At 58.6% G+C, this 27,248-nt stretch overlaps 1 protein-coding gene across 1 annotated transcript; it reads right to left on the bottom strand.

Moving 5' to 3' along the window:
• PGBD5 (piggyBac transposable element derived 5) lies at positions 1-26,360 on the bottom strand (the record flags this gene model as incomplete). Its single annotated transcript, XM_081114471.1, has 7 exons — positions 1-1,688; positions 2,903-3,008; positions 3,802-3,999; positions 5,568-5,748; positions 6,247-6,381; positions 8,846-9,273; positions 26,021-26,360. The coding sequence occupies 7 exons, from the start codon at positions 26,358-26,360 to the stop codon at positions 1,493-1,495; spliced, it is 1,584 nt and encodes a 527-aa protein (XP_080970597.1). The 3' UTR covers positions 1-1,492.
• Positions 26,361-27,248: the final 888 nt, after the last annotated feature.

A 27,248-nucleotide genomic window follows, 5' to 3' on the forward strand; every position in this document is an offset into this window, starting at 1 on the left:
TCAACATCTAAATAGACTTTTATTTTTTCCTTTTACTTATTTGGACAGAAAAGAAAACTCAACTCCCCAGCTTGCATTCGAGACTCCCTAAGTCTGGGGAACACATTCAGCTCAGAGACAGTGGACGTTGTAGAAAAAGCATCACAAATTAAAAATAGATTCTCCACGTGGTAAAAGTGCTCTCGCTCCCGTGTACAGGGCGCGGCAAAGGCGTCTGGAAACACGATTGAGAATCCGGCCGCGGTCGTGGCCCTGAGTGGACACCGGGGGCGAGGTGGTCATCGCAGGCCGAGGACACGGGGGCACAGGGGGGCACGGAGGTGGGCATGCTGCCAGCACACGTAACGGACGGGTGTGCGCATGGGAACGTCCCGGGCCCGAGGAGAACGGATTCTGCGTTTGTGAACGTGAGGGCTCGTCTGTCGGGCGGGAGGGGAGCGTGTGGCTCCGGAAGGGATTCGGGGACAGCAGCCTGTTGGCCGCTCTGGCTGATGTTCTGGGGAACAGTGGGCCCTGGCTGCCCGCTGCTTGTCCTGTCTTCGTGTCCGGCCCGCAGTGAGCAGGCCCCGGCCCCTCATGAAATCACAGCCGAGCCAGCACCCACCCCCCATCCCATGTGCGACCTGAGACAGGCAAACACTGGCCCACAGGGGACCGAGACGTAGCCAGTGGCCGTCTGGGGACGGTCCGTCTGTCTCAGCGACGCTGCGTGTTTGTCAAGACCAGTCATCCCGCCAATGACACACGAGAGGCCCGCAGGCCCCCGGGTCCCTGGGGGAGGCAGCCCCATCTGTTCCAGAAGCGAGCTCCCTCTCTGGCCCGAGCACGGGCACCGGGCGCAGAACCCAGACCTGGGATCGAGCCGGGACCGGGTGAGGCCAGGGGGATAGGAAAGAAGGGAGACATTTTCCTTTTACAGACGACCTTAAGCAACAGTAAGAAAATAACCTGAAGATATATTTAAAAATAAAAAATAGCGTCACACTTCGTTCACCGCGCCTGTGGGCGTGCCCCTGCCCTCCCCGTGCCCGGCCACGCGGACGCGGAGCAGGGAGGCCGCGCTCATGCCCGCGCTTGACGGACGCCCAGTTCGTTTCCTCCTCCACGAGGTGAATCCGGAAAACCCGTCTTCTCCGCGCACAGCCCGTCCCGCTGGCTGAGGTCACGTCACGTCCACACGGCACGAGTGAACCAGGCCACACACGTCCCCACGTCTTCCCAGAGCAGGCGCTTCCAGCAACGTGCCGCGGCTCGCCCTGCCCGGCACCTCTGGGGGCACCAGCCCTCCCGGCCCGCGGTGCTGAGTGAGCCTGGCTCCGCGGGCATCGAGGATGGCACACCGGCTGAGAACCGGCCTGGCAGCGGCCTGGTGGCACGTGGCGTGTGGAGACGGGTGTGGTGACCCCTCCTCGCACCGCGTCCCCAGGCTCCGGGCGGGCAGGTCGACGGCAGGCTCCCCCCGCACCTGGTCCTTCCCCGAGCCCAGCCCCGGTCAGGGGGTGGGAGAGGCGTCCTCCAGGCCCAGCAGCTCCCGCACGAGTCTCTCGCCGAACTGCGCCCGGCTGTACCTCTGCACGTGGTAGGCGTCCGACAGCTTGTACAGGATGTAGGCGTTGTTGACGGCGATGCTGACGGCGAACCAGAACACCTGCTGCCAGGTCTTGTTGGGTTTGTGAGAAATGAAATACCTGCGCGGACACGGGGGGGGGGGGGGAGGGGGGGGCGGGTCAGGAGCCGCCCCAGCCCGGCCGGGTGGCTCAGTGGTGAGCGTCCACCTATGAACCAGGAGGTCAGGGTGCGATTCCCGGTCGGGGCACAGGCCAGGGTTGGGGGCTCGATCCCCAGTGTGGGGCGTGCGGGAAGCAGCCGATCCATGATTCTCTCTCATCATTGATGTTTCTCTCCCTCCCCCTTCCTCTCTGAAATCAGTAACTTATTTTTTAAAAGAAAGAAAGAGGAGAACAGCTCCCATCACATGGGTGGGAGAGGAGAGCTGAACCCGGGAGCAGGCGTCTGTGGCTCAGAGCACAGGGCCCAGGGTCCTCCTGGGCTAACCCCACACAGGGCGCCTCTCTTCCTGCCTCGTCTACACTCCTGTCTCCATTCTGAGGGCGAAGGGTTTGGGGTCAGATGCTCCCCGCGCCCACCCACAGGCTCCCAGCAGACGCCTAAACAGGCGGGGTTCCCTGTGATAACTGCCTGGACCTCGCAGGTGCGGGGCGCGTAGAGCGGACGCAGGAGACAGCTCAGGGGCCCCCTCGGAGCGGCTCCCGGCCACGCCCAGATGTCGCCTCCTCTGAGAGGCCAAGTCCAGGGCCCAGGGCCGTTGAGGTTGGTCCCACCCGGTTCTGGGTGTGAGGCCAGGACTAGTGACCTAGTGGCAAACCCAGGTCCCACGACAATCGTTGCTCAGTTTGCTCAGTTCCTGTTTGGAACGTAAGGACGCCGGCCAGACCAGCAGACGGCACTGCGGGCACACGCACAGACGCTGCGTCCCGTCCGTTCTATGTGGACACTCGAGATGAGACCACGCCTGTGAGGGCACCGCGGCGGGAATCCCGGGGAAGCCGCTGGCAGACCACGGCCACGGGAGGGTCTGAGGGGGGCAGGGGTGCGGGGTCTGGGCCAGTGGCAGAGGGAAGTGTGATCAGGCGGAAGGAGGCACCTTTGGGCAGGGAGGGGCCGAGAAGGGCTGGTGCCCAGAGTAAGGCTGGGCTGCTGGGCCGAGCCTGGGAGCCGGGGGAGGGCTCCGGGGATCCAGGGCCTCGGATCTTTCGATCGTTCGATCTGAAGTTGGGGCAGTACTGACCGCCCGTCCCCGTATCCCCGTATCCTGTGCGGGTGACTCTGCAGGACCCCGCCCCGCCCCGCCCCGCCCCCCGATGGGAGAGGCGGCACCTACTTGCTGTACTTGTCGTCGTATCTGCAGATGTAGCTGAGGTGAGCGGCAAACGCCTCCACAGCCAAGGGGCAGGGGACCTCCCCGCTCCTCCGCTTGATGATCACCCCTGCGGGACAGTGTGTCAGCCCGGGCCCCTGCGTGTGCCCTGCCTGCGACTCACCCGTGCCTGTCCCACCCGCCGGGTGTCCATGTAAACCAGAGAGCAGAGGGGGGAGTAGGGAGGACGAGAAGGAGGAGGAGGAGGAGGAGGAGGAGGAGGGGGGGGAGGAGGAGGAGGGGGAAGAGGAGGACAGGAGGAGGCAGCGGAGGCTGAGGTCAGCGAGCACAGGCAGTCGCTCCGGCCCGCTCTACCCGCCAGTCTCAGCGCAGAGGCTGCTGTCCCTCTTGCCTTCCTCCCGCTGTTTTCATCCCTTTAACTGGACACCGAGATTCCAGCCGAACGCTCAGGGGAGCAGCTTCAAAAACCCAGGGCTGCCTCAGTTTCCCCAAGTGTCCCAGGTGCACGAACCAGGTTACCCGCCCCCGGGGGGACACTGCCCTGTGAGGTACTGTTCCTCCTGGAAAGGGGAGCCTCCTGGCCCGCAGAGACCACTTCCAAGGCCCCAAGAGCTGCAGACACTGGGCATGCGCCCCTCCCACTGGAACAGGCTCCCGCAGAACCGCGGGGCCCAGTGAGCCCGGCAGCCCTTCACACCAGCCGCTGTCAGACCCACGGACGAGGGACTCGAAGGTGCCTCAGTCCCCACCACCCCCATCGCTGTTCCTTTGCCGCCAGCGCCTGGCGGGAGCCACAGCCCGCAGCCCAGCTGCTGAGCGGCACCGGGTGGCGGGGCACGGCCGACTGCCCCCCACGTGTCTCCCCTACACTCCCGTCCCCGGCCCAGCCCCGCGGCGCCCACCTTGCTGCAGGGGCGAGTAGGCGTTGGTCAGGAAGCGGAAGTGGCCCTTGTTGTACCAGCAGATGAGCGACATGCTGCCCTTGGTGCGGATGCGGTGCTGGCCCCGCGCGGGCGGCGTGGCGGGGCTGGCGAGCATGGACCGCGGCAGCCCCGTGCAGTCGCTCTTCCGCGAGCTGAGCAGCCCGCAGCAGTAGATCCCTAAGGGGGGACACAGGCCCAGGCATCAGTCCCCTGGCTGCCCAGCCCCGGAAGGCTCCCCAGCCCTGGCGGCTCCCCAGCCCCGGCGGCTCCCCAGCCCCGGCGGCTCCCCAGCCCCGACGGCTCCCCAGCGCCGGCGGCTCCCCAGCCCCGACGGCTCCCCAGCCCCGACGGCTCCCCAGCCCCGGAAGGCTCCCCAGCGCTGGCGGCTCCCCAGCCCCGGTGGCTCCCCAGCCCCAGCAGGCTCAGGACAGGACGGGCTACTCATTGGACTGCCCATCTGAGGCACGTGCATGGGAGACGTGTATATATGCAGGTGTGAGTGCACATACTAGTAGCTGGTGCGTGTGAGTACAGGCGGGTGTGAGTGCATGTAGGTGGTGTGTGTGTATAGGTGGGTGTGAGTGGATGTAGGTGGTGCGTGTGAGTATAGGCGGGTGTGAGTGCATGTAGGTGGTGTGTGTGTATAGGTGGGTGTGAGTGCATGTAGATGGTGCGTGTGAGTATAGGCGGGTGTGAGTGCATGTAGGTGGTGTGTGTGTATAGGCGGGTTTGAGTGCATGTAGGTGGTGTGTGTGTGTGTATAGGTGGGTGTGAGTGCATGTAGGTGGTGCGTGTGAGTATAGGCGGGTGTGAGTGCATGTAGGTGGTGTGTGTGTGTATAGGCGGGTGTGAGTGCATGTAGGTGGTGTGTGTGTATAGGCGGGTGTGAGTGCATGTAGGTGGTGTGTGTGTGTATAGGCAGGTGTGAGTGCATGTAGGTGGTGTGTGTGTATAGGCGGGTGTGAGTGCATGTAGGCGGTGCGTGTGTATAGGCGGGTGTGAGTGCATGTAGGTGGTGTGTGTGTGTATAGGCGGGTGTGAGTGCATGTAGGTGGCGTGTGTGTATAGGCGGGTGTGAGTGCATGTAGGTGGTGTGTGTGTATAGGCGGGTGTGAGTGCATGTAGGTGGCGTGTGTGTATAGGCGGGTGTCAGTGCATGTAGGTGGTGTGTGTGTATTGGCGGGTGTGAGTGCATGTAGGTGGTGTGTGTGTACAGGCGGGTGTGAGTGCATGTAGGTGGTGTGTGTGTATAGGCGGGTGTGAGTGCATATAGGTGGTGTGTGTGTATAGGCGGGTGTGAGTGCATGTAGGTGGTGTGTATATATTGGCGGGTGTGAGTGCATGTAGGTGGTGTGTGTGTATAGGCGGGTGTGAGTGCATGTAGGTGGTGTGTGTGTACAGGCGGGTGTGAGTGCATGTAGGTGGTGTGTGTGTACAGGCGGGTGTGCATGTGGTTTGTAAGCCACCGCTCTGTGGCCTTTTGTTACAGCAGCGAATGGACTACACACTCCGGCTGCTTCAGTGCCCGTGGCCTCATGGGCGGGGCTCTGTGCCGACCTGTCCCCAGACCGATGCCAGGACTGGGGCCCTCAGCTCCGGTGCCCAGCAGGTCCCGGCCAGGGCTGCCGTGATCTGCTCCCGGGAAAGGCCTCCTCGCACGGTCTGTGCGGACGCCACTCCACCCCAACCTCTCCCGGCACCACTTTCCGGGTCAGGCCAGGCTCACGGCTCCCCACGCGACAAACCTTGCTTCTCAAACTCCTCGAACAGCGCCAGGCTGGTGATGCTGGGCCCCGTGAAGACGATGTAGTTCTTGCCGGCCGCGTTGCGGCACAGGTTCCGGGCCACCGCGCCGTGCAGCTGCGGCTTGTTCTTCAGCGCGTCCAGCCCGTCGGGGCCCGCGCCCTCCTTCAGGTGGACGTAGATCTGCCAGGGAAACACGGGCCAGTGAGCCCACAGCGCGGCGGCCAGGCCCACACTGGGCAGCGCAGCTTCCGTCCCTAATGACTTCACTTTAACCTAATTATCGCTTTTTAAAAATATATTTTTATTGATTTCAGAAAGGAAGGGAGATGGAGAGAGAGATGCAAACATCCATGATGAGAGAGAATCATGGACCGGCCTGCATGGCCCACACTGGGGATGGAGCCCACAATCTGGGCATGTGCCGTGACCTCCTGGTTCATAGGTGGGCGCTCAATCGCTGAGCCACGTCGGCTGGGTGGGGCCTGAGTCTTGGTCAGTTTAACCAGAGGGGCCGAGTTGGGTGGGAGGAACAGGCCGGGGACAGTGCTGGCCACCCCAGTGCTCAGCGTGGAGGCAGCACCGGCCCCGGCCTCCGCGGGAAGGTCTGCGTGACGCACAGCGGGAAGGCAGAGGGGTTCATCGGCTGCCACGCGAGCCGCGGCCCCGCCCAGGGCTCACCTGGACGATGAAGCCGGTGGCCGAGCACTGCCTGACCCACAGGCTGAACTTCCGCTTCTTCCTCTTGCGCAGCTCCCGCTCCGTGCACGTGGCGATGAACACGGGGTCCTCGTCAATCAGGGGTTCGTGTAGCACCTGCCGGAGAGGACAAGCGGGGATGCTCACGGGCGGCAGCGCGGGCTCAGGGCCTCGTCAGGTCTGGGCTCAAGTCTCGGCTCTGGCCCTGACCCGCTGTGGGGCCGTGGCTAAGGCCCTCGACCTCTCTGGTCCCGGGATGCGCGTCTGTGGACGGGGAACAGCAGGATCTGCACCGGTGTTTGGGGGGGACTAAGTGAGAAACGGGGTGCAGAGCTCACAGCACAGGCCCTGACACAGAGCAGGAATTTAGAAAATCGGCGGCAGGTCCCCAGTCCAAACCCTCCCTCGGTAACGGGCTCTCCAGCCGGGGCCGACCTCTCCCGGGGCGCGCCTGGTGGGGGCACCCACTTCTTTCCATGGGCGACCTTTCCACTCGCAGGTGAGGGCTTCCGCTGCTCGACTATCCTTCCCCTCACTGGCTCAAAATGGACTTACGTTGAACTTGAACCTTTTTTTTTAAATCCTCACCCAAGAATATTTTCCCATTGGTTTTTAGAGAGAGTGGAAGAGAGAGGGAAGGACAGAGAGAAACATCGATGTGAGAGAGACACATCGATTGGTTGCCTCCTGCACGAGCCCTGAGCAGGACCCGGGTAAGTGGCTTTGACCAGAATCGAACCCAGGACCCTTCAGTCTGCAGGCTGATGCCCTACCCACTGAGCCACACCAGGTAGGGCTGAACTTAAGCGTAAGGATCTGACCTCTGCCCTGGGGGAAACCAAGAAAAACACACGAATTGTTTAGGCATCAGGACGGGTCTCGGGCTGGCCTGCGCCCGCTCACTCAGCTCCTGAAAGGACCCAGTTCCCTTCTGACCCGGCCCGGGCTCTCCGCCCTCCCTCAAGGCGTCCAGGGCTTTCTGACACGGGGTCCCGAGGCGACTTTAAATATCATGTCACCTTGTTTTAGCTGCTTGACAACACGGTGGTAGGACATTTTCAGTGACACAACAGAGTAAAAAGAAATGGAATTATAAAAGCAGGCTCCGGGGGGTGGTCAAAGTTTTGCTTCTTTGAGTCAAAGCTTTTTGGGGAGACGTTGGGGTAATCCTAGCACTCTGCCACCCTCCCCTCCTCAGTCCTGATTCAGGCTGAGTTCTGAATGTCTCACTGAAATGCAGTGTGGGAACTCACAGCATCCCAGGAACTCCACAAGATGCGCTGGATCAGGGGCCAGATTGCGTCTGGCCCCTCCCTGCCTGTTGTAAATAAAGTTTTATTGGAACCTGCCTTGCTCGCTCACTCGCTCGCTCGCTCACGCATTGTTGATGGCGGCCTTCGGGCCACAATGGCAGAACTGATGCCTCTGGCCACAGACAGGGAGAGTGTACTGACGACCCCTGCTCTCTGTCGGTGCCTACCAAGCTTGAATGGACAAACTGGTCACGGTGGGGGGGTGGGGGGACTTGCTAACGGCAGGTCTGATTCAGCAAGTTTGGGGCAGGGCCCGAGTTTTGCTTCCCCAACAGGCTCCGGGTGGAGTCAGGACGCACTGGGCCAAGGGCAGAACGGAGGAGAATGCTCACCATACCCTCCATCTCTCCTTAATGCTGCCTGGATGCCATTAAAAACCACAGGGCCTGTCGGTTCTGCGCCCTCGGCGTTTCTGTGGTTAGAGGCGGGGACAAGCCTGGCGAGCTGCCTGGAGGAGGTGCCTCCCACCTGCTTCCTGAACTCGCCGGCTCTGTGCAGCTCATCAAACATTCGAGCCCCATTTGGAACCACTGTAGCAAAACTGTGCGTGCCTGCCTCGGAGGGGAATGGAGCAGAGGGGGGAGGGACGCCACAGAGACGGCTTCAGCTGCCCTCTCCACTCCTCCTCCCAGAGCCAACGCCTCCATCCACCTGCATTACCGTGTCATCAGCGCAAACCACACACCTCACCAGTGCGGAGGGGCCAGCGAGAATTTCTGTCCTCACTGTTTTTCCCTCTTTTCTGTCTGCATTAAAATGAATTCCACCTGGCCGGTGTGGCTCAGTGGTTGAGCGTTGACCTGTGAACCAGGAGGTCACGGTTGGGTTCCCGGTCGGGGCACTTGCCCAGGTTGTGGGCTCGATCCCCAGTGTGAGGTGTGCAGGAGGCAGCTGATCCATGATTCTCTCATCATTGATGTTTCTCTCTCTCCCCCTCTCCCTTCCTCTCTGACATCAATAAAAACATATTTTTAAAAAATAAAATAAAGGAGAGGGAGGATGGGGAGAAAAGAGGAGGAAAAGTGCATCTCAGAGCAAAACCCCGAATTCCCATCGTCAGTGGTCGGGAGCTGCTGATCTGCACGTCCCCTGGGTCTTACGTGGATGACCCTGAAGTGACCTCAGAGTCGGGGGAGGAAGGGAGGAGGCCCCAGGTCACCTCGCCTCCAGCTTCCGCAGACCCCAGGGACGATTCCACAAACAGCTGCTGAATGGTGGTGGCCCGCATTTCCCGGCCCAGGGCCGAGGGCCGGCTGAGCCCGCCTCACCTGGGTCTGGGAGGGCCTGAAGGCCGCGTCGAAGCTGCTCTGCAGGGCGTCGAGGAAGGGCTGGACCTTGTAGAGGCCGTGCGCCGCCTGGCTGGAGCGGAAGGCCACCACGTGGAAGTACTTGAGGATCTTCTCGAAGCGGGCCTGGCTCATGACGCCCGCCAGGCCCCGGTTGCTATAGAAACCGCCGCTCCAGATGCTGAGGACCGACTCGCAGTGGGAGATGCTGGTGGAGACCATGTAGCCCAGGAAGGCCTTCATCTCAGCCAGCGTCACGTCCGCCCAGGCGCCGTCGCTGCCGAAGCGCTCCTGGAACTTTCTGGCGTACAGGTTCGTCTGCACCACCATGTTCTTGAGCATGTTGTCGGGGACGAAGAGCTGGAAGAAGTCCATGGCGCTGGCGCTGGGGGGCATCTTCCGGGTGGGACCTGAAACAGGCAGGCCAGGCGCTTAATGCAGCAGCCGGCACGCCCCGGCCAGGATGGGGCGCGCTCCCATCGCTGCCCCTCTGCCCACGGCCCCCCCTCGCGACACCCTTCGCGGGGACCGGGGCTCAAGCACCAGCCCCCCAGCCAGTCCCCTGTGACTCACACACCACCAGGGGCCCCTCTTCACTCTGCACAACCCTTTTTACAAATCTGGCAAATTCAGAAACACGAATCCAGAGAGTAAGGGAGGCCGGCCGGCGTGGCTCAGTGGTGAGCGTCGACCTAGGAACCAGGAGATCGCGGTTCAATTCCCGGTCAGGGCACAGGCCTGGGCTGTGGGCTCCACCCCCGGTGTGGGGCGTGCAGGAGGCAGCCTATCAATGATTCTTTCTCATCATGGAGGTTTCTACATCTCTCTCTCCCTTCCTCTCGGAAATCAATAAAAAATATATTTTAAAAACAAAGAGTGAGGGACAGTGAGGGGTGGGGGGAGAGGCAGAGCCTAAGGAATTCTTGTCACAGGAGGCTGGCCACGGCCCTGGTGTTTGCTTTCCTGTAAGTCCAGGTTCCTCTGTAAATGAGAACGCTTTCGCCACGTGGGGCCTGGGAAATTCCGTCCAGGTGAGAAAGCAACTTTTACAAGGTATTCTGTACATAGTAACTGAATTTATCAGTGAAGAAGGCTGGAAGGATAATTATCATTTAGATAACCTCATCAATGCAATAAAAGCCTCACAGCAGCTCGGCCAGTATGGCTCAGCGGTTGAGCATTGACCCAGGAACTAAGAGGTCACCGGTTGAATTCCCGGTCAGGGCACATGCCCCGGTTGCTGGTTCAGTCCCCAGTGGGGGGCGTGCAGGAGGCTGTCTTGACTCCATTGTATGCTCTTGCCTCCTTTGTCAAATATTAATTGAACGTAATAGCTTGGGTTGATTTCTGGGGTCTCTGATCTGTCCCATTGATCTATAGGCCTGTTCTCCTGCCAGTACCAGGCTGTCTTGAGTACAGTGGCTTTGTAGCGTTAACTTGAGATCTGGTATTGTGATCCCTCCAACTTTGTTCTTCTTTCTTAGATTGCTGCAGCTATTCGGGGTCTTTTTTTTTTTTTTTTTTGGCTCCACATAAGTTTTTGGAGTATTTGTTCTAGAATTGTGAAATATGCTGTTGGTATTTTAATAGGGATTGCATTGAATCTGTAGATTGCCTTGCATAGTATGGACATTTTCATGCTGTTGATTCTACCAATCCATGAACATGGTATGTTTTTCCACTTGTTTATATCTCCTTCTATCTCTTTTTCCAAGGTCCTATAGTTATCTGAGTACAGGTCTTTTGCCTCCTTAGTTAACTTTATTCCTAAGTATCTTAATTTTTTTTGTTGCAATGGTAAATGGGTTTTAGTTTCTCTTTTTGAGAGTTCATTACTGGTGTACAAAAAAGCCATCAATTTTGGGTGTTGATTTTGTATCCTACTACATTGCCAAATTGATTTATTAAATCTAGTAGTTTTTGGTGGAGTCTTTAGGGTTTTCTATCTATAATATCATATCATCTGCAAATAATGAGAGTTTTACTTTCTCCTTCCCAATATGGATGCCTTTTATTTCTTCTTGTCTGATTGCTGTGGCTAGGACTTCCAGTGCTATCCTATATAATAAAAGCCTAATATGCAAATCGACCAAACGGCAGAACAACTGGTCACTATGATGGGCACTGACCACCAGGGGGCAGATGCTCAATGCAGAAGCTGCCCCCTGGGGGTCAGTGCACTCCCTCAGAGGGCGGGTTCAACTCCGGTCAAGGGCATGTACCTTGGTTGCGGGCACATCCCCAGTAGGAGGTGTGCAGGAGGCAGCTGGTCGATGTTTCTCTCTCATCGATGTTTCAAACTCTCTATCCCTCTCCCTTCCTCTCTGTAAGAAATCAACAAAATATATTAAAAAAAAAATGGGTGCTGCATTTTGTCGAATGCTTTTTCTATTGGTATGATCATGTGATTTTTGTCTTTCAACCTGTTTATGTGATGTATCATGTTTATTGATTTGCGAATATTGTGCCAGCCTTGCATCCCTGGAACAAAACCCACTTGGTTATGATGTATGATTTTTTAAATGTGTTGCTGGATCTTATTTGCTAATATTTTGTTGAGGATTTAAGCGTCTACGTTCATCAGGGATATTGGCCGGTAATTCTCTTCTCTGTAGTGTCTTTATCTGGTTTGGGATTCGGGTGATGCTGGCCTTAAAGATAGAGCTGGGAAGTGTTCCTTCCTCTTGGATGTTCTGGAATAGTCAGGAGGAGAGGTGCTAGTTCCTCTTTGAATGTTGGGGAAACTCCCGTTACCGGGCTTTTGTTTGCTGGGAGCTTTTTGATGAGGGTCTTCTCACCCTCCTTTAAGGAAAAGGGCCACTTTCACGTGCAATACAGAGTGGGTTGGCGACCGTCTAGTCGAGAGAAGAGATTGCCCAAGGCTGCAAGCCATCCTGTCTTCTTTGGGACTCGCCCCGCTCCCACCTCACCGAAGCATCTAAGAAGAAAGAGCAGACGAGCCCAGACACCCAAACTTGGGAGGCGAGAGCAGCCCAGGAACAGGGGATGAATTTTTCATGAGAATGAAAAAAATGAAAGAATCCCATAAATGCTCATGTGGGAATCAAATACGTCTCTGTTCTGTCCCGAGTTATAAATATCCCTCTTGAAACCAGGCTATTGTTTGTCAGGACTCGGGGAAGGAAAGCAGCCCTGAGCAGATGCTGCTAACATGCAAGGAAGCGCCCAACTGGGGGCGAGGGTGCTAATGAGGGGGGAGCTAAATGTCAAAGATGGGGGAACCTCCCCACTTCTGATTGGCTGGGAGCCGGCCCCAAACCCAGGAAGCAGGTTGGCAGCTTAAAACTACCCCCCTGGATGCCTCAGACGTACCAGGATCTCTCCAGACCCTTCCATGCAAGAAAGGAGGCTGCTCGGCCCACACTCGGAGCTTGCCTATCTGTCTGTCTGTTGGTCTGTCTGTCTCTCTTTGAAAAGATGGAAGCAGCTCACAATGAAACAGCAGAATATCCAGGAGGACGTGGGCAGACAGCTCCTCTCTTCCCTCCCCCAGGCCCTGACACGAATGCATGAGATTTAAAAAACCCTCCCCCAGCTCGTGGGTGAGCTGCTGGTTCTGGCACCACCAGCCTGGCCGCTCGGAGCTGCGTGACCTGGAGCCAGGGGCGTCCTCCGGGGGCCCCGGGCCACCTGCTCTCGGGGCTGCTGTGACGATCATGTGAGTCGGGGCGCATCGGGTGGCAACCAGGAACCGTGGGTTTTCCGACTGTGGTGGCTGCTACCATCACCCTCATTCCCGTCCCGCAGCCTCTGGTGGGCCACGGAATCCACACAGCAGAGCGTGGGCAGGCGCCATGGATGGCCACGCGGGGGCGCAGATTCCTCCCTCATTCCTCTGTGGGCACAGGGCCCAGGGGGCACTCTGAGAGGCTCTGGGTCCCATCCACACCCTCCCCGGAGGAGAGGACTGCCGGCCCCGAGGCTGCCCCCCCGCCCCCTGCCTCCCTCCAAGCCTGGAGCTCGAGGCCACTCCAGGAGGCTCAGGCTCTGAGGCCCAGGATGAGCACAGGAAAGGCAATGAGCACCGACCTGCAGCCCCAGGGTCCAGCTGGTGCCGCTCCAGGAGCTTCCGTCCTGGGGGACAGGCGGCCAGCACCCGCTGCCTCTTGTCCATGAAACCACCGGCCCTCCCTGTGATCTTGAGGGAAAACAGCCCGATGGGACCGTGCCGTGTGCAGGAGACACGCGGTACTGCCATGCCAGTGTCCTTCACTTAATCACAGGCAGACACGAACGCGCTGCCAGTTCCGAATTCAGATGCCAAATCCGGGGCGCTGGAGGCCAGGAGCTCGCCTCCCGGTGCTGGGCCCTCGGGCCGAGGAGGCACACACCTGGGCCAGGACTGTACCTGGCAAGAGCCCACCCTGAAGGCTGGTCATTCATGGGGGACACGCACCCCCACCCTGTTGGTGATGGACAGATTTCCACCCAGCTCCCTCCTGTCCCTGCCCCCTGGCTGCCCGTGAGGAGCCTCCCACTCTCGCTGCCCAGAATCCGCGCATCGGCAAGAGGAGGAAGGAGAGGCGGTGTGTGGTCCAGGCCGATGGGGCTAAAGACAATTCCGTGAGCGTGCAGCTCAGGCCCGGCCGGCCGGCTCAGCGGGTGAGCGTCGACCTGCAAACCAGGAGGTCAGGGTTCGATTCCCGGTCAGGGCACATGCCCGGGTTGCGGGCTCCATCCCCAGTGTGGGGCGTGCTAGAGGCAGCGGATCCATGATGCTCTTTCACCATTGCTGTTTCTACCTCTCGCTCCCTCTCCCTCTCTCTCTGAAATCAATAAAAAGGTATTTAAAAAGTAAATAAAGGGGAGGAGGCAGAAACCAGCTCTGAGGGGCACAGCTGCGACCCGTGGTGCCCATCAAGGCGCCTGGACACCACTCGGGCCTCTGGCACCTGCCACGCTCAGTGGGGTCTGGGTTCAGCCTCCTCTTCCCAACGCCTTTTGCACAGGAAGGGGGTGTCTTAAGGATTCATCCCCGGTCTCCTGCATGTAGAAGCTATAGGTCTCACTCTTTAAAACGCGCTTAAATGTCCCCTTAAAACAGGCGGTGCCTGCCAGTGCCCTGCTGTGGGAGGAAGCCTGTGATTACCAGGCATCTGTCCCTCAACTCGCAGTCCAGGCCGTCCAGCCAGAGGCACGTGATTCCGCAAACCCGGGAGCAGAGTGAGCTACGGGGGCACCTCCGTCCAGGCCCGGCCACGCACGTGCAGGGACTGACCTTCCAGCCAGGGCCGGGCGTGGATATATCGCAGGAGGAAGAAAAAGAAAGAAAGCAATCCACTTTCATTTGGAATGCTAGGCTGACAGGCAAAATAAAAGGCAGCAATTTTACTGTCACCTTTGCGAAGTGCAGAGAGGAGTTCAGTGACTAAAAACCATATTTAGCAGGACGGTCCCTTCCCCGGAGTCCTCGCTACGGCTCAGGGAAGAGTCAGCCAGGACGCCAGCAAGTCCGCAGGCGCTCCCTGGACCAACCCAAGCAGCTCGGAGCAGCGGAGACGCCCTGAGCGGGAGGGGAGGGGGCAAGGGAACGCATAATTGGCCAGGTCCCTGTGGGGACAGAGAACTGTGTTACGGACTTGGAAACACAATTCCCAGGAATCACAAATGCCCATTTTACAGATGAGGAGACTGAGGTGAAGAGGCAGCGAGGCCCAAAGCGCGAGTCCAACAGCCCTGAGGTCCTCGCTCTGCCCTTGCCAGCTGTGTGGCCTTGGACGCGAGGCTTTTCGCCTCAGTTTGTGTTTCTTCACGTGTAAAAGGAGGATAATGAACCCCCCCACCGCCCAGACTCGGGAAGCGGGGCCGAGCGCGCAGATGGCAGTTTGCTGGCAGGGTGCCCAGCACATGGTGGGCGTGCGGCAGACGGAAGGCACCAGGAGGAGGGTTTGGACTTGGCCCAAGGACCCAGTCCCGCAGGCCAGAGGCAGGATCTGAACCCGGGTCCACATCTCCCAGGGTCCCTGCACACCCTGACCAAGTTCCCCAGACAGTCATCACTCAGAAGCTCTCTCACCCGCCACCCCCTCCCAATCTGGGAACGTGCAGCCACCAACTACCCAAGGTCTAAGCGGCAGAACCAGCAGAGTCCCTCCTCCGTCGGTGTCCTGTTTCCATGAACATGACATTCAGGAATGCCCCCAAACGGAATCTAAATGGTTGACATATAGGGTCCAGTACTTCTCCAACTGCCATTTCCACTTCCTACCCTTTTCCCAAAAAGCTTTACCAGCCCGGCCGGCGGGGATGGGTGGCTGAGGGTCAACCTAGGAACCAGGAGGTCACGGTTCGATTCCCGGTCAGGGCACAGGCCCGGGTTGCGGGCTCCATCCCCAGTGTGGGGCGTGCAGGAGGCAGCCGATCCATGATTCCCTCTCATCACTGATGTTTCTCTCTCCCTTCCTCTCTGACATCAATAACAATATATATATTCTTTAAATGACTGAGACACTCTATCTCCTGGACACCCCCGGGCCAGAGGTGGCCTCGGCTCCCTCAACCCCACTTTACAGTCAACCTGCAGAGCCCCAACCCCACCCTGAGCTCCCCCCGTCCCTCTGACCGCGTCGTGCAGAGTCCAGCGTGCACTCTCTCTCGCTGCAGCTGAAGAACCCAAGTTCCTTTGACCAAGGTGTGTCCCTGGCTGTCTTTCTGGTGCTTCGACGAGGGCAAGGGCAGACCAAGTCCAGGGCTGGGGGTCTGAGTGGGGAAGGAGTCTCAGAGTCACCAGGGCATTCCCAAACGCTGGCCACCCTCCCTGCCCACCCCAGGGGCCCAGTGGTCCTGAGCGCAGCGTCACGGCGGCGGGGCTGACTCATGAGGCTCAGTGCCAACCTCCCCACCTCCCCTGCGCAGCGTGCCCTGGGCTCTGCCCACCAGGGAAGCACCGGGCACATGGCCAGGGACCGCTGGCTGGCGTGTGGGCGTGGGGAGGGCGCCAGCCTGCCACCGTCGCTGACAGGAGACGTCTGGATGGAACAAAGCCCCCGGGGCCTGTGACAGCAGCTCTGAGGGTCCCACACAGGGCCCTGGCTCTCTAATTTAGCTATCGGAACCGGGGAAGGGTTCAGAAACCGCTGATGGCGCTCCAGGTTAGCAATTCTCCAACTCTGTCCCCTCATCTTCTCCCCTAGGGAAGTGTCTGCTCTCTCCTTCCCCACCGGGAGGTAACAGAGGGGTGTGTGTGTGTGTGTGTGTGTGTGTGTGTGTTTAAATATATATATTTACTATTTTGCTAATCCTCACTTGATATTTTTCCATTGATTTTTAGAGAGAGTGGAAGAGAGAGGGAGACAGAGAGAAACATCAATTGGCTGCCTCCCCCATGACCATGACCAGGGTCGGGAGCCTGCAACCGAGGTATGTGCCCTTGACCGGAATCGAACCCAGGACCCTTCAGTCTGCAGGCCGATGCTCTATCCACTGAGCCAAACTGGCTAGGGCTAAATATATTTTTATTGATTTCAGAGAGGAAGGGAGAGGGAGAGAGAAACATCAATGATGTGAGTGAATCATGGATCAGCTGCCTCCTGCACCCCCTACACTGGGGATCAAGCCCACAACCCGGGCCTGTGCCCTGACCGGGAATCGAACCGTGACCTCCTGGTTCCTAGGTCGATGCTCACCACCAGAGCCACGCCAGCCGGGCATAACAGAGGTTTTACAGACAGAACCTCTCACATGGCATCATCATAAAATGCTACATAATAAGGTGCAGCTCGTGGGTGACAGTGTCAGCGACAGACACAAAGTAACACCAGACCCCTGACCTCTGACCCACCAGCACCCGAGGGCCCGCCAAGGACGCCTCTGCTCCCTGTCCCGGGGCGTGTCCAGCACCGAACCGAGACGCGGTGGGGCCAGAGCGCGGCACTGGTCATCCCGAAAACACAGCTCCTGCAGCATTTTTGGTGCAATTAAGAGGATGTGCTATTTCCAAGAGAAATAAACCTCACCCTCACCATTTCTAATAGCCAATAAATAGAACGGGCTTTACGATCATTAAATGGCCCCAAATGAATCGTCGTCACACCATTAGCCAGAGAGGAAGCCGTGGGCCGCACGCCCTTCTTCCTTCCCCGCGGAGGCCCGAGCCTGCCCCGAGCATGGCCCGCGGGGAGCCGGCCACCGGCTCATTAGTGACGCGACTGCAAAGGAGAAGATGAAATGAACTTTTACGGGAAAAGCTGGATTGATGCTTCCCGGGACCGTGAGATTCCCCACCAAGATCTCAAACCCAGTGAAAACCTGGCTTCCTCTGAACTGTTCAAAGAGCCTTGGCCAGCTTCACAGGGCTGACCCCAGCACAGCGGCCCTGCCCAAGGCCCCTGGGAACTGGAACTGGGGGCAGGGCGCGGGGCTGCCTATTTCTCTGTCACCATGGCTGGAGGTCCCCCCAACACTCATCATTCAGTCCATCAGGGCACATGGCTGGTTCTGGTTTCAAAACACCCCGAACGCCTCCCGGCCTCTCTCCCCCACCTCTCTCTCTCTCCCCCACCTCGTCAGATGAAGGCGATGCCGAGTCCTCCCGTGGCCTGAGTGTTGGGGGGACCCAACATCTCTCTACAAGTCACACTGGGCCAGGGCACCCTCAGCCGGAACCACTGAGCCTCCCACTGCACTCCAGGTGAAAGCCACATCCTTACGATGGTCCCCGAAGGCCCTCCACGCTCCACGCCACCTGGGAGCCCCTGCCCCCCCTCACGTGCCCTGCTGGCACCAGCCCCCCAGCACACTCCCACCTGGGCCTCCCACTGGCCGCTCCCCACCTGCTGGGAAGGGTATCTGCTTCCCACCTGTCCACATGGCCAGCTCCTCCCCCTCCCATCAAGGCGGGGGGGGGGGGGCATCAAGTGTTTTATCACAGAAGAGAAAGCTGAGGTTCAGGTGAAGGTACTTGGCCAAGCGAATCGTAGAGGCTGGGAAGTGTAAGAATTTAAGGACATGGCTGGGCTCAGAGCAGACTCAGGAAGTTGACTCAAAAGCCATGTTCTCACCCGGCCGGCGCGGCTCAGTGGTTGAGTGTTGACGAATGACCTGGGAGGTCACGGTTCCATTCCTAGTCAAGGCCACATGCCCAGGTTACAGGCTCGATCCCTAGTGTGGGCTGTGCAGATGGCGGCGATCAATGATTCTCTCTCATCATTGATGTTTCTTTCTCTTTCTCTCCCTCTCCCTTCTTCTCTGAAGTCAATTTTAAAATATATATATATGGACATATAGACATATAGACATCTATATATATAAAAGCCCAGCGACTGGAACGGTGGAACCAGAATGACCAGAGCGACTGGTGCCTATGACGCACACTGCGGCAGCCAACCAGCCTGATCCAAGCTCCGATCACCCCCCAACCCGTCAGGGGCGTGACCAGCCAGCCAGCCCGGCCTGATGGGCCCCCATTGGGGAGGGCTGGCCAGACCCCACCCGTGCACAAATTCGTGCACCGGGCCTCTACTATAGATATATAGATAGATAGATAGATAGATATATAGATATATAGATAAATTGAGAGCACGCCCATGTTCTTTACAATCTCAAACGGAACCTGACATCACACCAGACACAGCCCAGACTCCCTTGCATCTGTGCCTAATGCACTGACCCACGGGCTGGGGAAAGGTCACAGAACCCCGCTGAGCCATGACCCGAAAACCATGGCTCTGAGGATCTGGCCTTTTAATCTCCAGGTAGAAAGAGCGGAAAATAGGTCAAAACAATTTTAAGCTCTCCTGAAAGACCAAGGCTAAAAGCCTCTGATGATAGCCACAGCAACATCTGAATACGCCCCAGTTATGTAACAGCCCAGCAGAGCGCAGGTAACTCCTGGCCATTGGGGCTTCGTGCAACTGTTCATGTGGTCCTGGACCCTGGTTCAGAAGGAGGCTCTTCAGGGAGAGGCTGCCCCTCATGGCTTCCGTCTCCCTCCAAGCAACCACCAGGCCAAGTCCTCGTTAGAAGGTCAGAAGAGCCCTGACCGGGTAGCGCAGTTGATTAGAGCGTCGTCCAGCTATGCCAAGGTTGTGGGTTCAATCCCCGTTCAGGGCACATACAAGAATCAGCCAATGAATGCATAAACAAGTGGGAGAACAAATCAAAGTGTGCCTCTCTCTCTCTCTCTCCCTTCCTCTCTCTCTAAAATCAAATAAAAATAAATTTTGAAAAAAGTAAGTTTGGCCTGGCCAGTGTGGCTCAGTGGTTGAGCATCGACCTATGAACCAAGAGGTCACGGTTCAATTCCTGGTCAGGGCACATGCCCAGGTTGTGGGCTCCATCCCCAGTGTGGGGTGTGCGGGAGGCAGCCAGTCAATGATTCTCTCTCTCTCATCATTGATGTTTCCATCTCTCTCCTTCCCTCTCTAAAATCAATGAAAATATATTTTTAAATAAAAGTGTTTACTAAGCAGTGGGCAGTGAAAACTCTTTTAAAAAAAAAAAAAAGAATAATAAGCCGTAACCGGTGTGGCTCAGTGGATAGAGCGTCGGCCTGCGGACTGAAGGGTCCCAGGTTCGATTCCGGTCAAGGGCATGTACCTGGGTTGCGGGCACTTCCCCAGTAGGGGGTGTGCAGGAGGCAGCTGATCGATGTTTCTCTCTCATCGATGTTTCTAACTCTCTATCCCTCTCCCTTCCTCTCTGTAAAAAATCAATAAAATACATATATATTTTTTAAAAAGGATACTACTAAAGGAAGTTTGAGGAATGCCATCTCTGACCACTCACCCCACGGGGACAGCGTTCCTCCGAAGGGACAGGGCTGGGACTGAGTCGACACTGAAGCGCTCGCTGCACGCCAGGCACGGGTCCAGGCCGCCTCTCTCAGAACGAGACACGGGACCGAGAAGACACACCGGGCGGACAGCTGGTCCACCTCCGGCCCCGCCACGGTTTCCGACTGTAAACCCCTGCATCTCCCACAGTCTGTTTCCTCTGTAAAAGGGGGGTGTGTGCCCACTGAGCCTTTATTTTTAATATATATTTTATTGATTTCAGAGATGAAGAGGGAGAGAGAGATAGAAACATCTATGATGAGAGAGAATCACGGATCGGCTGCCTCCTGCAGGCCCCACACGGGGGATCGAACCCGCCACCCGGGCGTGGGGCCTGACCCGAGTGGAACCGGGACCTCCTGCATCATAGGTCAGCGCTCAACCACCGAGTCATGCTGGCTGCGTCTTTATTCTTTTTCCTGAGATCAAGTCTTGCACATTTTTCTTTGGGAGAAGATGGTGACCCCAACATTGCCTCCCCCCCCACTTCTGTCCCCCACTGGGCCTCTCCAGCTGGAGGGACCAGCCCGGAGCCCCAGGACCAGGAGGCCTGAGACTCCTGGGCCCCTGGGGCGCCCTCAGCACTGGCCTGTGAGCTCAGACTAGACGCCCAGGCTCCAGAGGTAGAGAAACTGCCAGAGCTGAGACAGGAGTCAGCTGTGCACACGGGAGCGCTGCTTTCTCTCCCCAACCCCTGGGTGCTCCTCTGCCAGGCCCGGGCCGTGAGCCCCAATAGAAAACTGACGCCCCCCCCCCCCCAATGGGTCTCAGAGCAGCCAGAGCGAGACGGGTCAGAAGCAGCAGAACCCGCATCCAGAGGGACAGAGCTCCTAAGATACGGGCACAACTTGGATCTCAATGAACACAACAGCTTTCAGAGCACACGGGGAGGGGAAACGATGCCCCTTTCACTAAAAAACGTGATTCCCCGACGAAATAGCTCTTCAGACAGAGAGAGGGCGAGGTGGTCGCACAATCTCTCTCTTTTTTTTTTAATTGATTCTAGAGAGAGTTATCCCAGTAACTTCAGAAAGAATATCCTTTCAGAATTGACTGTTATAAAGTATAAATAATGATACCAGGCCGTATAATAGAGTTTAGGTTACATCATAATTATAATCTTGGTGGAATTAGTCCGTGTATTAGCTTTTCATAACGTTAAACAAAACAGCCCTTAAAAACTTAATGTGATTGTGTGGTCACTTGATTTCATTCAGGCTGCGAGGGTTTGGAGAAAGAGTCCTATTTGGGAATTGTTCGTCGGGGGAAGATGAATTAAACTCAGAAAGTCACCTTAAAAATTCAGGAACAGAAAAACATTCCCCAATTTTCACACAGTGAGATTGCCACTCACTGAGTCATTAATTTTTTTAATATTTTTATTGACTTCAGAGATGAAGAGAGAGAGAAACATCAATGATGACAGAAAATCATGGCTCCGCTGCCTCCTGCACGCCCCCTACTGGGGATCAAGCCCGAAACACAGGCATGTGTCCTGACCAGGAATCAAACCGTGACCTCCTGGTTCATAGGTCGACCCTCAACCACTGAGCCACACAGGCTGGGCAAAAATAAAGCTTTTTCACTGAAAAAAGTTCTAGGTGTTATAAAAAAGAGGGGGCGCACCACCTTTCCTGAATGAGCAAGTCTGACTAGTTGATGGTGATCATTAACCCGGTCTTCTCATCACCCCCCGACGCTGCCTCAGAAGACCCATGTGTGCTCTCTGTACAGGGCTGAGAAGCAGGGCACAGCCTGGCACGTGGGTCAGTCCTCATCATGGGCGCAGGTTCCCCTGGCATGTGAGCAACGCCTCCTCCAGGAAGCTCCCTTTGGTTTCGGGGCTTGGCACATGCCCAATCATTGCGTAGCACTTCGTAAGGGTTATCTTGTAGCGACCAAGATTCAGGACTCAAATTCCTGGAGCCACAGAGCCCCAGGTAGGAAACACCTTTCCCCCCAGACAGGGGTCCAGGGAGCTTTGCTCATAAATCCTATTACAGCCCGACTGGTGTGGCTCAGTGGTTGAGCATTGACCTAGGAACCAGGAGGTCACGGTTCGATTCCCGGTCAGGGCACAGGCCCAGGTTGCGGGCTCCATCCCCAGTGTGGGGTGTGCAGGAGGCAGCCGATCCATGATTCTCCCGCATCATTGATGTTTCTGTCTCTCTTTTCCTCTCCCTTCCTCTCTCTGAAATCAATAGAAATATATATTTTTTTAAATCCTATGACTGTAGAGGGTACCGGTGAATGCTGGTTTTAAGAGAAAGACCTTCCTCCTCTTACTTGTTAGTCTTTAAACCCAATGCACCAACCAGCACTCCGAAGATAAAGCAGTGAGCAGTGTTAATTTTCAAAGCCATCTGTTCCTCTCCAGCTTCCCAAGGTCGTGCCTCCTCCCTGAATGATTGCAGAGGCTGCTGCCACGGAGCACGGGGGGAAAACTCCCGTGAAGCCGACCTCTGATGGAAAGAGCCAACAGCTCGGATCCAGGCAGCACGACCAAGGCCGACGACGCAGAACAGACAGCAGCGCCGAGCATCTGCGGCTCTGTCTGCTCCTTCCCTCCTCGGAGAGAACGAATCACAGACAGCTCAGAGGAAGAGACCAGAAGGCCAGAAGCCCAGCGAGCAGCCAGGCCTGCCTCCCATGCCGTTTCAAAGAGCGAGCTCGCACGCTGCAGAGTGGGCGGGCGAGGCTGGCAGCTTGCGGGGGCTATTTTAGGGGGTTCGTGGCAAAATTGGTGGGGAGAGGGCCTGGGCCCCGAGCTCCCAGTATGCAGCAGCAGCCGCTCGGGCCGACCCTCCATCTCTACAGGGGCCAAGGGCCTGTCAGGCACCCCCCAAACCAGTGTTGGCCTTTAAGCCATCCCTCGGGAACTCACAACTCCAGGCAGAGCCAGGACCTGGGGGAGGAGCACGAAGGGGGAGACAGGACCCTCTGCACCCCTCACCGTGGGCTGCACGTGTGGAGAGCCTGCCCCAGGAAGCTAAACCCACTGAAAACACAGAAGGAAGAGGCTGGGAGGACTGGACGGTGTGGAGAGTGGTTAGATGTCTCAACCTTAACCACGGAGATGCTCACCGCCTCCTTCTCTCCTCCTTTCAGCTGGACACCACGTGCCCCCCCATTTCTGGACGCAGATCAAAGGCACAAAGGTGCCCGGGGCCTCCCCCGCCCTGGTGCACGGGGACTCTCTGCACAGGGTCTAGGTCATCGCAGGGCTCCCAGACGGCACTTCTCGTCTCTTTCTCATAAAAGAAACCTGACTCAGCCAAAGCCAGCGCAAGCAACGCAGTTACACATCAGACACAGTCACACACACACACACACACACACACACACACACACACGGGCACGTTTATATAATAGGAGGTGGGCAGGACGCCTGTTCCTCATCTGTTTCTCTCAGCAACATACATTTGTTACAAATTTTCTATTATGAAGGTTACAGATCAAAATTTCACTCTCTTCTCTTTATATGTATATATTTCTTTTATTGATCTCAGAGAGGAAGGGAGAGGAAGGAGATAGAAACATCAATGATGAGAGAGAATCATGGATCGGCTGCCTCCTGCACGCCCCACACTGGGGATGGAGCCCGCAACCTGGGCATGTGCGGGCTCTCTCTCCAGGCCACGTACTTCGGAGCCTATGTTCACCTCCCTAAACCGTCTTGTATTGTTTCAGCGGATCTGGGTTCATGCTTAAGAAGCCATCAACCTCACCCCTGCACCTTCACCCCAAAGTTCCCTCATGGGGAGGGTGTTGCATGGAAGACAGGAAGTCCTTCACTAGAGCTGGATCTGAGAAGCAAGCTCCCCGACCCAGCAGGAAAGCGCCACTGGGTAAAAATGCCATCAGGTAACCACTAATATCTTTGGTTCAAGTGCCCGACTGGCAGTCTCAGGCCCAAGTGGGAACTCCGTGGACACCCGGAAGGAGGCAGAATTTGAACCTGACGCCAAGCGCCACATGATATGCTCTCTGTGGCCATGGAAGTGTGCAGTGGCTACGTTAGACGGTTCTGCTGCAGAATTCCTCCTATTTTTGGTTACTAAGAAATATAGGATCGCTTACATGCACTCCAGTGCCTTCATCCTCACACCAGGGGACTCCTGACTCTTGCTTCTAACTAGGCTTCACCTGACCCAATTCCACTCTTTTTTAAAAATATACCTTTTTATTTATTTCAGAGAGGGAGGGAGGGAGAGAGAGAGAGAGAGAGAGAGAGAAAGAAACCTCACTGAGGAGAGAGAATCATTGATGGGCTGCTGCCTGCATGCCCCACACTGGGGATCGAACCCACAATCGGGCATGTGCCCAGACTGGGAATCGAACCGTGACCTCCTAGCTCATAGGTCGATGCTCAACCCCTGAACCACACCGGCCGGGCCCCAATTCCACTCTTTCCCTGAGATGTAGGGATACTCGCTGTGTTCTCTCCCAGGTGGACATGGATTTCAAGTGTCCCAAGATCACCAGCTGGACCACAGACGCTCCTCGCATAGAGCCTGCCAAACCAGGGCTGGAAGACCTAACGACATACTAGGAAACACAGGGGGCATAAAAGAAGTGCACAGCCGGCCAGCATGGCTCAGGAGGTCACAGGTGGATTCCCGGTCAGGGCACACGCCCCAGTTGTGGGCTGGATCCCCAGTGTGGGGGCGTGCAGGAGGCAGCCCATCCATGATTCTCTCTCCTCGGTGATGTTTCTCTCTCTCCCCCCTTCTCCCTTCTTCTCTGAAATCAATAAAAGTAATTTTAAAAAATAAAAATAAAAGGAGTACACAGAGCGATGTGACTTTGAAAATTCCAAAACTCAGCTGAAGCCCGAACGAGAACATGCTTTTAATCCTCGCCACCCCAAGCACTGCCGGCCAAGGTGGAGTCTGTAAGCCGGGCTGCAGCTCAGCACATCCCCACTGCAGCCTGCCTGCCTGCCTGCCCGAGGTTTGCAGACCACTCCCTGCTGGGAGCCCCGCCAGCCGTGCAGGCCTAGCAGCCGGCTGCAGCGAGGGGTGCAGATCCAAGGCCAGGCCCCGGCCGGGGCCCCTCACGGCTGCCTGCGGGGTGCTGAGTCCCCTCTGGGTGAACCATCATCAGGGAGAACCATAGCAGGAGCCACATCACCACCAACATCACCACCAACACCACCCTGGTCAGTGCAACCACTCCCTGGCCTTCAACAGCACGGCTGCAGAACCCAGGGCTGCCACAGCCGGTCCCCAAGCGAGGAACAGAAGCCTCGAGGCCAGCGGGAAAGGGCCGGTGTCCACCCCTCAGGGAGGCCGGGGCCGCCGAGCCCCTGCTGGGGAAGTGGTGATATTTAAAAACTCACCTCCCGAGAAGTCAGGCAGTAGAAAGGCCCTCAAGAAGCCACATCTGGCCCGGCCGGAGTGGCTCAGTGGTTGAGCCTCAACCCATGAACCAGGAGGTCGGGGTTCGGTTCCCGGTCAGGGCACATGCCCGGGTTGCAGGCTCCATTCCCAGTGTGGGGCGTGCAGGAGGCAGCCGGTCAGTGATTCTCTCTCATCATTGATGTTTCTCTCTCTCTCCCTCTCCCTTCCTCTCTGAAATCAATATATACCATATAAATATATATAAATATATATATATATATAATTTTTTTTAAAAGCAGCAGCAGCCACCTCTGCCAGCACCCCTGCGAGCTTCCCCAGGGAACAGGCCAGGTGGTGAGCAGAACACCAGGCCGGCAGGTGCCTCCTGCTGGAAGACAGACATACACCTTAACGCAGCGAAACTGGTCCTTTCGCTCTCTCTTCTTGTTCACGAGAATCCTAAACAGCCAAAGTTTCTCACGCAGAGAACTCAGCCCAGGGAAGAAGACGCGGTGGATGGATGGATGGACCCTGCCTCGCCTGGCCCAGGGGGGCCTCGCTCCAACTGCCACCTGCCCCACCCCTGGCACCTGGGCCGGGCTTGCCCAGCGCCCTCCATGCAGGACGACTCTGCCCCCTCCCCAAGCCACGTCGGGGTTTCGGGGTCCCCTCCCCCAGGCAAGCCCCGCTCTCATCCAGCCTGGGGGTGCACGCCCGCGAGTGGGGCTGGCTTCCCTCCCCTGCAGACCGCCGGGACGCCCCCAGCAAGTGCGGGGAGGGGAGCCCGACCCCCACGCCCTCGCCATGGCCAAGTGCGGGCCCCGCCTCGCTTCCTCCTCTCCCCCGGCGCGGCAGTCGCACCCCCTCCCACGCAGTCCGGTGGGTCCTCGCACTTTACCCGCCGCTCCCGCCGCCCCAGGAACATCTGGAACTGCCGCCCCGCACTCACGCGTCCCCGGCCTGGGGTTCCCCGGCACCCCCACCCTCCCCCCTCCCCGCACCGCCAAGGGGCCGCGTCTTACCGCCGGTGTCCTCGAAGCGCGGGGGCGGGCGGTCCCGCAGCGCCGCGCTCCAGCCCGAGCCGTCCTCCTCCTCTTCCTCCTCCTCCTCCTCCTCGGGCTCCGGCGCGGCGGCGGCGGGGACGCAGGGCGGGGGCCCCGGGCGCTCGTGCTCGTCGTCGTCCGAGGAGGCGGCCGAGGAGGAGCGCGAGGCGGCCGAGGTGCTGTAGAAGGGGTTGCCGCCGCTGTCGGGGCCCGACTCGCCGAACACGTCGTCCGAGATGTGCAGGCTCTCGTAGCGCGCGCGGGCCGCCTCCAGCAGCGCCGGCGCCCTCCGCCGCGCGCCCCCGCCGCCCTCGGCCATCGCCCCGGCGGCCGCCGCCCGCGCGCCCGCCCCGCGCAGCGCCTCCCGGCCGCACGCGCCGGGGCCCGGGCCCGCCGCCCCCCACCAGCGCAGCCGGCAGCACAGCGCCCGCCGCTCCGCGCCCGGCCGGCCCGCCGTCTTGGCCGCCTGGGGCCCCGCGCCCGGGGAAGCGCACTCGGAGCTGGGGCGCCGCCGGCTGCGGGCCGCGGCGGGAGGCGAGGGTGACGGCTGCGACCCGGGGCCGCCGCTCCTGCCGCCGTTCCTGCCGCCGCGGCTGCGTCTTCCAGCGCCTCCCGCGTCTCCACGCCCGCCCCGCGTACCCAGCGCTCGCCGGCCGACCTTTCCGGGCGCGAGCCGCCAGCGACGGCCCCGCCCCCTCTCGCGCCCCGCCCCCTCGCCCTTCCAGCCCTCCGGCCAATGGGGAGCCAGGCTGGGCGTGGGGGGCGGGGCCTGCGCCGGGGACGCTCCATCCTCCTCTTCTGGGCGCGAGCTGCCAGCGGAGGCCCCGCCCTCCTTCACGCCCCGCCCCCTCGCCCTTCCAACCCTCCGACCAATAGGAAGCCAATCTTGGACGGGTAGGCGGGACCTGCGCCGGAGACGCCCCACCCTCCTCTCCCGGGCGGGGCGGTGCCAGCGGGAGGGGGAGGGCCGCCGCGGCTTGGCGGGTCCCCTGGCCTGCAGGGACCTGGCCCCGGGACGGCGCCCCGCCAGCCCCGAGCTGCCCGCAGGGTGTGTGTGCGGGGGACGCAGCGGATTCTTCCCGCTGCCCGAACCCGCCGGCCTGGTCCACCCCGCCGCGCTCAGGGGCCCCTCCGCAGTGCGCGCCACGCCGGGGAGCTGTCCTCCCCGGTGGTTCTCAACCCAGCGCTGCGGGGACGCTCCCGGCAG

The sequence above is a fragment of the Myotis nattereri genome, assembly GCF_964212035.1.
Source record: "Myotis nattereri genome assembly, chromosome: 20".
NCBI classification, from domain to species: Eukaryota; Metazoa; Chordata; class Mammalia; order Chiroptera; family Vespertilionidae; genus Myotis; species Myotis nattereri.